Consider the following 12,820-nt stretch of genomic DNA (forward strand, 5'->3'; position numbering starts at 1 on the left):
TGCTTCATAAAGATTGTAACTTTTTTCACATATCCAAGTTAAAACTGAAAATACAATGTTCCTTTCATACCTAGTAATCATCGATTTTATATTTCTCTTTAATTTTTGTTAGTCAGTGCACATTAAATTTTAATCTAAATGTGATTTTAATTTCTATTTCCTTGAGAATTAATTTAAACATCAGTTAATATGTAGTGGTCACTGGTATTAGCTTTTCTCTGAATTGATAATTTATGCCTTTTCTCATGTTTTATTTGTTTGCCTTGTTATAAGAAGTCTTTGAATATTAAAAATATTCACATTTTTATTGTCTGAAATAAAATATTATCAAAATGCTGACTTTGGTAATTAACTTCATTTGTGGATTTTTTTGTATCACAAAACTTTGATTTTCATGTATTCAAATATGTCTTCCTATTCCTACACAATTTTCAGCTTTGCAGTTTTATTTAGGAGGTATCAATAATGTCTATACTTTTTATGTATAAATTCTAGATTTGTCTGCATTTAACTATTTAATTAACTTGAGATATATTTTTATATATGGTATAGGATAAACTACGACCCGAGATGGGGGTCTACTTTTGTTTTCTTTCAGATGAATAGCTGGTTCTGCAAGCACTATTTCTTAAATATGAAAGTCTCACATGTGATTGGGATACATTTTGATTTCTCTATTTTGTGTCACATTAATATTTTTCCACTCATAAACTAAGATCATAGTGACAATTACAGTGGCTTTATGGTATCATAATATCTAGCAAGGCAAATCTCATCCTGTTTTTTTTGTACTTTAACATATTTTCTCTCTTGGTTCTTTTTCTTATGTATAAACCTTAAGATCATTTTCTTAATCCTCACTCCCAAAATGGAGAACTCTAATTGGGATGGCATTAAAATTTAATACTAACTTAGAGTGATTAACAAACTTAGGATAGAAAGTCTCCTTATCCAAAAATAATGTGTACTCTTGTGATTAGACTGATTTTATGCCTTTTAATAAGATTACTGTAGTTTTCTTCATATAGATATTGCCTTTTTAAAATTTATTCTTAAGTAAAATAATTTAATTTTTCAGTATTGCAAGTGAATTTTTATATAAAATAAGAAAAATCATTAATTTTATAGATATCTCCTATATCTAGCAATCTTAACCATATTCTTATAATTGTAGTAATTTTACTGGAGTCTCATGTGTTTTCTAGTATAAAATGTATCATAAACTCAAAGATGGAGTTTTATTTCTTCTATCCAAATGTGTGCCATAGTTATTTTATTTTCCTGTGCTTTTGCATTCACAAAAATTTCCCTGACCATGTTAAATAATGAAGAGAATAATAGATAAGCTCCTCATTTTAATTGAAATAGTTTTTCCACTTAGAATGATACTTATTATTATTTTTGTTGTTGATTTTTGCCATTGTTGCTGTGTTTAGTCTTTATAACATCTGAGTGCTTTCACTTGATTCCAATGTTTTGACTTGTTATTAGGAATTGCTGGTGAATTTTACCGAATTCTTTCTCAGAATTTATTATATCAACCATGCAGGTTTTATTTGTTAGTTTGTTGATGTAATGCAATAATACATATTTTATTGATGTTGAGCATGAGTTTACAGGAAATCAACTACCTCATCTTCCATATTATTCTTATGATATATTGCTGGAATCTACTGACTAACATTTATAAATCTGCATTCATATTAATGAATACAGATGTTTTATATTTTATAGTTTTATTAAATAGATCAATTACCACAGAAGAAACCTGAAAGTTGATTAAAAATTCAGGGATTTATGATCTTATATCTGCATTTTATCTAAGCTTAAATAATTGATAATCACATTATAATCTAGTCATTTTCAAACTTTGGTATGAATAAGAATCACTAAGGAAACTTGGTGATAAAATCACATACCCAGATCCTGTTGTACTTCAATAAATCTAGGTCTTTGTATTCTTTACTCGTTTTCCAGGTGTTTCTGACCTGCCAAAATCTGAGAGTTACTTTCTAAACTGTTTTAAAAGCTCCTAGTTCCCTAATTTCTTTTTATATGTCTTACATTTTTAGTATATAGGAAAGCAACTGATTCCTGTGCATTGATTTTGTATCCTACCACATTACTGAATTGCTGTATGAGTTCTAGTAGTTTGGGGATGGAGTCTTTTGGGTTTTCCACATAAAGTGTCATGTCCTCTGTGAAGAGAGAGAGTTTGGCTTCTTCTTGCCAATCTGAATACCTTTCATTTCTTTGTGTTTTCTGATTGTTGTTGCTAGGACTTCTAGTACTATGTTGAACAATAGTGGTGAGAATGGACATCCTTGTGTTCCTGCTCTTAAGGGGAAGGCTCTCAGCTTTTCCCCAGTGAGAAAGATATTCACTGTGAGCTTTTCATAGCTGGATTTTATGAAATTGAAGAATGTTCCCTCTATCCCTATGCTCTGAAGAGTTTTAATCAGAAAAGGGTGCTGTATTTTGTCAAATGCTTTTTCTGCACCAATTGAGAGGGTCCATATGGTTCTCGTCACTTCTCTTAGCAATGTGTTTATCACACTGATTGATTCATGAATGTTGAACCACTTTTGTATCCCAGGGATAATCCTACCTGTCATGATGGATAATCCTTTTAATGTACTGTTGGATCCTATTAGCTAAGAGCTTGTTAAGAGTTTTGGTCACCATAATCATCAGGAATATTGTCTGAAAAAATTCTCCTTTTTGATGGGGTCTTTGCCTGGTTTTGGGATCAAGGTAATGTTGGCCTCGTAGAAGGAGTTTGGTAGTTTTCCTTATGTTTTTATTTTATGAAACAGCTTCAGGAGAATAGGTATTATTTCTTCTTTGAATGTTTGGTAGAATTCTGCAGGGAATCCATCAGGCCCTGGAACTCATTTTGGGGAAGGTTTTTGATCACTGCTTTAATCTCATTACTGGTTATTGGTCTATTCATGTTATCAGTTTCTTCTTGTTTCAGTCATGGTAGTTTATAGATTTCCAGGAAGGCATCCATTTCTTCCAGGTTTCTTAATTTATTGGCATATAGTTGTTGATTATAATCTTTAATAATTGTTTCCATTTCCTTGGTGTTAGTTGTGGTCTCTCCCCTTTCATTCATAATTTTGTTAATTTGGGTCCTTTCTCTTTTCTTAAGGATGTGTCTGGTTAGTAGTTTATTGATATTATTCTTTCAAAAAAACAGCTTCCAGTTTCATTGATCTGCTCTACTGTATTTCTGGTTTCTAATTCATTGATCTCTGCTCTAAACTTAATTATTTCTCTTCTTGTGCATGGTTTAGGATTAATTTGAATTGATTCCATTTACAATAGCACCAAAACCCACAAGATACCTTGGAATAAACCTAACCAAAGAAGTAAAAGATCTATACTCTAGAAACTACAGAACAATTCTGAAAGAAATTGAAGAAGACACAAAATGATGGAATAATTCCATGCTCATGGATCAGAAGAATAAACATTGTTAAAATGTCTATGCTGCCTACAGCAATCTACACTTTCAACACCATCCCAATAAAAATACCAGTGGTATTTTTCAAAGATCTGGAACAAACAATCCTAAAATTTGTAAGGAACCAGAAAAGACTCTGAGTTGCCAAGTAAATGTTGAAAAAGAAAAACAAACCTGGGGACATCATATTGGCTGATTTCAAGCTATATTACAAATCTGTGATAACCAAGACAGTGAGGTACTAGCACAAAAACAGACACATAGATCAATTGAACAGAATAGAGACCCCAGAAATGGACCCTCAACTCTATGGTCAACTAATCTTTGACAAAGCAGGGAAGAATATCACATGGAAAAAGATAGTCTCTTCAATAAATGATGCTGGGAAAATTGGACAGCCACATGCAAAAGAATGAAACTCAACCATTCTCTTATACCATACACAAAGATAAACTCTAAATGCATGAACGACCTCAATGTGAGACAGGAATCCATCAGAATCCTAGAGGAGAACATAAGCAGTAACCTCTTTGACATCAGCCACAGCAACTTCTTCCATGACCCATCTCCAAAGGCAAAGGAAAGAAAAGTGAAAATGAACTTTTGGGACTTCATCAAGATAAAAAACTTCTGAACAACAAAGGAAACAGTCAATAAAAAGAGGCAACCCTCAGAATGGGAGAAGATATTTGCAAGTGACACTACAGATATAGGGCTGGTATCCAAGATATATAAAGATCTTCTCAAACTCAACATCCAAAAAACAATCAAGTTAAAAAATGGGAGGAAGAGATGAACAGACAGCTCTCCAAAGAAGACATACAAATGGCTAACAGACACATGAAAAAATGTTTAACATCATTAACTATCAAGGATGTTCAAATCAAAACCACATTGAGATACCACCTTACACCCGTTTGGTTGGCAAAAAATTGACAAGGCAAGAAACAACAAATGTTGGAGAGGTTGTGGAAAAAGGTAACACTCTTATACTGTTGGTGGGAATGCAAGCTGGTGCAGCCATTTTGGAAAACAGTGTGGAGGTTCCTCAAAAAGTTAAAAAAGAGCTACCCTATGACCCAGCTTTTGCACTACTGGGTATTTACCACAAAGATACAGATGTAGTGAAAAGAAGGGCCACATGCACCCCAGTGTTCATAGCAGCAATGTCCACAATAGCCAAACTGTGGAAGGAGCCGAGATGCCCTTCACCAGACGAATGGATAAAGAAGATGTGGTCCATTTATACAATGGAATATTATTCTGCCATCAGAAACGATGAATACCCAACATTTGCATCAACATGGATGGAACTGGAGGAGATTACTAAGTGCTAAGTAAAATAAATCAAGAAGAGAAAGACAATTATCATATGGTTTCACTTATTTGTGGAACATAAGTAATAGCTTTGGGGACATTGGGAGAGGCAAGAGAAAAATGAAGGGAGGAAAATCAGAGGGATAGATGAACTATGAGAGACTATGGATTCCAAGAAACAATCTGAGGATCTTAGAGGGGAACGAGGTTGGCAGGATAGGTTAGTCCAATGATGGGTATTAAGGAGGGCACATATTGAATGGAGCACTGAATGTTTTATGCAAACAATGAATCATGGAACACTACATCAAAAAACTAATGATGTGCTGTATGGTGACTAACAATTTAAAAAGGCTCCTAATTCATTTTATATAGACAAAATCTTTAATACCCTAAATCTCATTAGCTAGGGGCTTTTACCTTTTTAAAACTTAAATCAAATTGTATCTATCCCCTGCTTAAGACTTTTTTTTAAAAAATATTTTATTTATTTATTTGACAGACAGAGACTATAAGTAGGCAGAGAGGCAGGCAGAGAGAGAGGAGACAGCAGGCTCCCCGCTGAGCAGAGAGCCCAATGCGGGGCTCGATCCCAGGAACCTGGGATCATGACCTGAGCTGAAGGCAGAGGCTTTAACCCACTGAGCCACCCAGGTGCCCCCTGCTTAAGACTTTTGAATAGTTTTCTTTTTTTCTCTCTTTATTCATTGAGGTATGATTGACATGTTATATTAGTTACAGGTGTACAACATAATGATTCAGTATTTGTATATATTGCAAAATGATCACCACCATAAATCTAGTTAATATCCACAGCACACATAGTCACAGAATTTTATTTCCTCTGATGAGAACTTTTAAGATTTACTTTATTAGCAACTTTCAGATACTCAGTACAGTGTTGTTAGGTAGTTGCCATGCTATATATTACATCCCCATACCTTGTTTATTTTATAACTGGAAGTTTGTACCTTTTAGTTCTCTTGACTCATTTTGCCCATTCCCTTCTTCTGGCAATTTCCAATTTTTTCTTTGTGTCTATGTGCTTTTTTTTTTTTTAAACTCATGTAAATGAGATCATAGGTATTTGTCTTTTTCTGTTTGACTTAATTCACTTATTAATTCACTTAGCATAATGCCCTCATGCACCCCAATGTTCATAGCAAGGTCCATCCATATCACAAATGGAAAATTTTCATTTTTATGACCAAATAATACTCCATTGTGGTGTATGTGTGTGTGTGTGTGTGTGTGCATGCACACGCATACACATCTCACAAGCTCTTCATTCATCCATTGATGGGCCCTTAAATTTTTACCATCTCCTAACCAGCATTTCCTATATCTTTTTGTTTTGATTGCAAGCATTCTAACAGGTGTGAGGTACTATCTCATTGTAGTTTTAATTTCTTAATAGTTTAAGTGATTTTTTTCATCCATTTTTTAATGTCATTATTTATGTGTCTATATGTATTCTGCCATTTTGATTTTTTCTCTATTCTATAGCTATTTGTTCCTCCCCTACTATCTCCTTTTGTCATAAGCACATGTTTTCTAGTTTTTTAAAATTATCTTTTTATTAGAAATAGTCATTTACTCATATGCATTTATAAGAATATTTAAAGATTATTTTGTGTGATAAATCCATTGGCCCCAAACAAAAACTTTTATTCTGAAGTTTTTACTCTTGAGTATCTCAAACCACCTTGTTCTTTCATTTAATCCTGAAAAATCTATGATATTTACCCTATCCTAGGTTTAATGCACTTTTAAATAAGTACTCAATTTCTCTGATGAACTTTCTGCCCTATCTGCCTTCCAAAAATTATGTTCTTGGTCTTCTTTATTACTTACAGATGGGTGTTATCTCAAATATTGGCATAGAGTGCTTACATTATTACATTATTACATTATTGACTAATCACCTTAATTTATAGCTATGTGTTTGTGGATTTGTGTGGTTTGTGTGTACACATTGTCAGTAGTGTCATTTTTTCATTTCATTTTTACTGAATAAAACATGAATAAAATATATCAAAATAAAAGGGATATATAGAGATCCTATGTATCCTTTTTTTTCAATTTGTAACAACTTAAAATATCATAATACAGTATTACATCTAGGATATTAACAATCATAGTCAAAATGCAGAATAACTTCTAATGAGGATCTGCTGTTTGGCCTTTTCACAGCCACACCCAGTTCTCCTTCATTACCCTTTCCCTGATATCTGAAGACAACTAATCTTTTCTCCATGTCTATACTTTTTAATTTCCAAAACGTTATCTAAATGGAATCATTCAATGTATAATATCCTTGGATTGCCTTTTCTCACACAGCCATTCTGGATATTCTCCCTGCCTTAACTGCTCTTTAACTGCTCCTTAAACAAATTTTAAAGTCAATCTGCCTGCTTTTAGTGCCAATTCTCATACTTGAAGAAAAGCGGATAGAACCAATCTGAGTATTTTAGGGTTTTTGAGGTGGATTATATTGCTGCACTGGTCTATCATTTAAATATCTTAAATCTGCTTTATCTTTTATCACTTATCTGTTCTTCAGTTTTCAAATTTTGTGTTTGTTTTTGCTTTTATTTGTGCTCTTGAAACTTTATTTTTCTATTAACAATGTTTAATAATTTAATATTTTTAACTTTTTAAATAATATTTCACTAAGGTATGGTTTTGAAAGCATATATTCAATACATAATCTTTATTCACATTTAAATCCTACAGTTTAAACTAACATTTTCTTTCAACAATTATTATTTGATAGTAAAACTATAACTTATTTGTAGTGTCTGATTTCAAATTGAGATAAAATTTCCATGTGACATTATATTAGTTTCAAGGGTACAATATAAGGATTCAGTATTTGCAAAATATGTACTGAAAAATGATCACACATAGCTATAATTTTTTATAATGAAAATTTTTATGATCTATTCTTTTAGCAACTTTCAAATATACAATACAGTAGTATTAATTATAGTCATGATGCTGTACATTAATTCCCAGGAATTAATTATTTTATAACTGGATCACCTCACCCATTTCTTCTATTCCCTACACCCCACCTCTGGAAACCACCAATCTTTTCTCTGTATCTATGAGTTTGGTTTTTTGTTTTGTTTTTAGATTCTAGATATAAATGAGATAATTCAGTATTTATCTTCCTCTGACTCATTTCCCTGGGAATAATGCTTTCAAGCTGCATCCATGTTGTCACAAATGGCAAGACTTTCTTCTTTTTTTGGCATAAGTCTTTTTGAATTAATGTTTTTATTTCCTCTGGACAAATACCCAGAAGTGGAATTGGTGGATCATACGGCAGCTCTATTTTTAATTTCCTGAGGAACCTCCATCTCTTTTCCAGAGTGGCTGCACCAGGTTACATTCCTACCAACAGCACTTGAGGGTTCCTTTTTCTACACATCATCACCAATACTTGCTATTTCTTTCTTTTTTTTTTTAATAACAGCTATTCTAACAGTTGTGAGATGATCTCATTGCAGTTTTGATTAGTAGTTCCCTGTGATTAGTAATTTTGAGTGCCTTTTCATGTACCTCTTGGTCATCTGTATATTTTCTCAGAAAAATTGTCGATTCAAATCCTCTGCCCATTTTTTAATTGGATTGTTTGCTTTTTTTTTTTTTTTTTGCTATTGAGTCGTATGAGTTCTTTACATATTTTGATATTAACACATTATTGAATATATGATTTACAAATATCTTCTCCTGTTTGGTAGATTGCCTTTTCCTTTTGTTCCTGTTATCTTTTGCGGTGCATAAGGTTTTTAGAGTGATATAGTCTCATTTAATTTTACTTTTGTTGCCTTTGCTTTAGGTGTCAAGTCAAAAAAATCATTGCCACCTGATGTGAAAAAGTTTACTGTATGTTGTCCTTTAGGAGTTTTATGGTTTCAGATCTTACATTCAAGTTTTTAATTCATTATGAGTTACGTTTTGTGTAGAGTATAAGATAGTGGTATGGTTTCATTCTTTTGTATGTGTTGTTCAATTTTCTTAATACCATTTCTTGAAGAGACTATTTTTCCGTGTTGTGTATTGTTGGCTCCTTTGTTACAAATTAATTGACCATAAGGTATGCGTGGATTTATATCTGAGCTTTCTGTTCTAGTCCATTGTTCTATGTGTTTGTTTTTATGGCAACATCATACTGTTTTGATTACTATAGTTTTGTAATATATTTTGAAAGCAGAGAGCATGATGTCTCTAGATTTGTTCTTTTTCAAAATTTTTTGGGTATTCAGGGTCTTTTGTGGTTCCACTCAAATTTCAAGGCTCTTTGTTTTATTTCTGTGGAAAATGTCCCTGAAAATTTAATAAGCATTACCTTGAATCTATATATTACTTTAGGTAGTATGGACATTTTAACAATGCTAATTATTCTGATCCTTGGATACAGTATATATTTCTATTTTTGTGTGTTTTTAATTTCTTTTATCATTGTCTTATAGTTTTCACTGTACATATCTTTAATCTCCTTATTTAAACTTATTTCTAAGTGTTTTATTCTTTTTGATGCAAATACAAATGGAATTGTTTTAGTTTTTCTTCCTAATTGTTTGTTATTAGTATACAGAAATGCAACAGATTTTTGCATATTGATTTTTTATCCTGCAACTTTAGTGAATTTTAAAAATTTGTTCTAAATGTGTGTGTGTGTGTGTGTGTGTGTGTATCTGTAGGGTTTTCTATGTATAATATCATGTGATCTGCAAAGAGTGATAATTTACTTCTTCCTTTCCAATTTGTATAATTTCTTACCTAGTTGCTCTGGGTAGAATTTTTGATACTATATTAAATAAAAGTGGTGAGAGTGGGCATCTTTGTCTCATTCCTGATCTTAAACTAAAAGCTTTCAGGTTTTCTCAGTTGAGTATAATGTTAGTTATAGGTTTGTTATATATGGCTTTTATTATGTTGATGTACTTTCTCTCCATACCCACTTCGGTGAGAGTTTTCATTTTGAAAGGATGCTGAAGTTCATTAAAATGTTTTTTTCTGCATCTTCTGATGATTCTTCATCATCTGAATATGTAATTTGTATCCTTCATTTTATTGGTGTAGTGTAGCATATTGACTGATTTGCAGATGTTGAACCATTCTTACATTACTAGAAAAAAATCCCTACTGATCATAGCGTATAATCCTTTTAATATGCTGTTGAATTTAATTTGCCTATACTTTGTTGAGGAATTTTTGCATCTGTGTTCATTAGGAATATTGGTTTGTATTTTACTTTTGCAGTGTTTGATTTTGGTGTTAGGGTAATGGTGGCATCATAAAATGAGTTTGGAAATCTTCCCTCCTCTTATATTTGGAAGAATTTGTAGTGTCTTTTATATTTTTAAAAATATTTTCCTATTTTACACTGAGTATAATATTAATTCTATAATAATAATGTTTAAAAACTAATAAATTGGTAAGTTAAACAATTTCTTACCTTTTTCAGTATAATCATATGGGTTCTGATACAATTGTTGTCACTCAAAAGATCTTCCAGTTGATTGGACTGACCAATGCTGTAAGTATTTGCTTTTTAATTCTTTTTGCATTTGCTTGTGTTACCTAAAGAATTCCCATACTTTATTTATGGCACTGTCTGAATGCACATGATGTATAAAATAGGCCAAATTATGTAACTGTTTTAAGTTTCAGTTTTCTGAATAGGAATAATAATAGAACTAATAATTATTATATATTCCTAATTTTGTATATTATAATTATGTATACTATAATAATCTATACCTAATTATGTTAATTATAAAATTGATAAAGCACTTCACATAGGGCTTGCTGAAGTACAAGCATTTCAAAGTTAATTATTACTTGTTTTATAAGTCATACTTATTACTTATTCATATACTTTCTAAGATCCAATCCAGACTTAGCAATTCTGTTGTTTAATATTTGTCATCAGTGTAGTGTTTATTTTTATAGATAAATCTCCAGATCTATTTAAACCTTTATATCTAAACATATTTTCTTCATGTTTTCTATTTTAGATTTTTACATCATTTAATGTTACAATAATTCTCTCTTCATTGGAACTTTGGATAGATGAAAATAAAATCTCAGTAACCGGAGATGCTAATGAATTATTATACAGATTTTTAAAATGGAAAAGATCTTATCTTGTTTTGCGTCCACATGATATAGCATTTTTACTTGTGTAAGCATATTTTGGTTTTACTAAGTCTTATACAAAGGAAACATCCATATTTGGCCTAATTTCTGAGAGTTGACAGACTGTTAGGGAACATATGCCATTTTTTTTCTACATACAACATCATGTGAATATTATTTTTCAAAACAGTTTTTATAGCAGAATTATTGGTGTCAATCATTCTATTTACTTGTTTGTAGTTAAAACTCGCCCTTTCAATATTGTTATTATATGCTCCATTACCTTAGAATGTGTACCATATCATTAAATGTCCCTAACAATACTTAAAATAATACTATCTATCTGAAGAAACACACATGATGAATGTAGTAGTTAGGACTTCTTTTTATGCTTTATTTTCATGAGATAACCAAAAAAACCCCCAAGGATATGGCGACACTACTGTAAATTTAAATATCTCTAACATATTATATTTACATTGTGCTGCATTTTAAAAAATATAAGGCTTCCCTTCTATTTAATAAGTTCTTTGTTTTTCTCTTATTAATATTTAGGATCTATATATAATATATTACTATATTATATAAAATATATTTATAAAATTATAATATTTTAAATTATTTTCTGTTCCACAAGCATGCCATATATTCTCATGATCCTGGTTGTCTAATTCTATCCAATTATATAAGAAACTTCAGCCCATGAGGTGACTCTGCCCATTTTATTTATCAATTGTATTTCTTTAGCTTTCTAACTTTAAGGAATTTTATTTATTTTTATTATTTTGATATTTTAGGAATTACCTAATTTTAAAAAATACTACATAATAAAGAATGTTGTTTTCTAAAAATTCAGTATGAATATAAACTTTCTATTATTTGTTTTTTAAAAGTATTTCATTGTTTTCAAGACAAGCAGGCATATTTAGTCACTTCCAAGCTTCATTACCCTAATGTTAAGTGGAAATATTTATTAATTTATTATATAAATATGCAAATAAAATGTTATTAGGAAAATTTAATAGTAATTGTGCTTAATTTTACAAAATTATACGACTATGATCCTTTTTTAAACTTAAGTTACAGAGAAAAATCAAATTATGTTGGTGCAACCTTTCAAGGGAAGATGTGTGATAGCCATTATGGAGGAGCTGTTGCTCTGGTATGATATGTTTTAATTTATTTGGCTAAGATGTATAAATAGAATGCTATTTAGATTAATATACAGTTAAGCATTTCTTTATTTTATTATTTTTATGTACATTAAAATTTGCAAAATGATTCTGAGGATCTTTGTCCTTGCTACAGATTGGAAATGTTGGGACTTTAAAAAGATCTTATTGAACTTCATAAATATAAAATTTGTATCCTTTGGGTAAATAATTAGTAATGCAACTGCTGGATCATAAGATAGTTCTATTTTTAACTTTTTGAAGAAACTTCTGTACTGTTTTCTGGAGTGGTTTCACCACTTTGCATTCTCACAAACTGCAAAAATTTTCCCCTTTCTCTATATCCTTGCCAACACATATTATTTCCTGTGTTGTTAACCTTAGCCATTCTTACAGGTATGGGGTGATATATCATTGTGGTTTTGATTCCTATTTCCCTGATGATCTGTCTGTTGGCCATTTATGTGTCTTATTTGGAAAAATGTCTGTTCATGTTTTCTTTCTGCCAATTTCTTAATTGGATTATTTGGATTATTTGTTGTTGAGTTTAATAAGTTCTTTATAGATTTTGGATACTAACCATTTATCAGATAAGTCATTGGCACATATCTTCTCCCATTCTGAAGGTTGCCTTATAGTTGACTGTTTCACTGAGCAGAAGTTCTTATCTTGATGAAGCCCTAATAGTTCATTTTTGCTTTTGCTTCCC

General features: G+C 31.0%; 1 protein-coding gene across 6 annotated transcripts in view; it reads left to right on the forward strand.

Annotated features, from left to right (window-relative positions):
- ADAM2 (ADAM metallopeptidase domain 2) overlaps window positions 1-12,820 on the forward strand; it is a 142,319-nt gene that overhangs the window by 42,012 nt on the left and 87,487 nt on the right. For all 6 annotated transcript variants that reach the window (XR_007125417.1, XR_007125416.1, XM_047719778.1 and 3 more), the window contains 3 exons: window positions 10,266-10,337; window positions 10,819-10,985; window positions 12,020-12,101. Coding sequence is in view for 4 of the 6 variants with exons in the window: in XM_047719778.1 (XP_047575734.1) it covers window positions 10,266-10,337; window positions 10,819-10,985; window positions 12,020-12,101 (321 nt within the window). In the remaining 2 variants the exon portion in view is untranslated. The remainder of the gene's footprint in view (window positions 1-10,265; window positions 10,338-10,818; window positions 10,986-12,019; window positions 12,102-12,820) is intronic.

This window comes from Lutra lutra, chromosome 2 (genome assembly GCF_902655055.1).
Source record: "Lutra lutra chromosome 2, mLutLut1.2, whole genome shotgun sequence".
Classification (NCBI taxonomy): domain Eukaryota; kingdom Metazoa; phylum Chordata; class Mammalia; order Carnivora; family Mustelidae; genus Lutra; species Lutra lutra.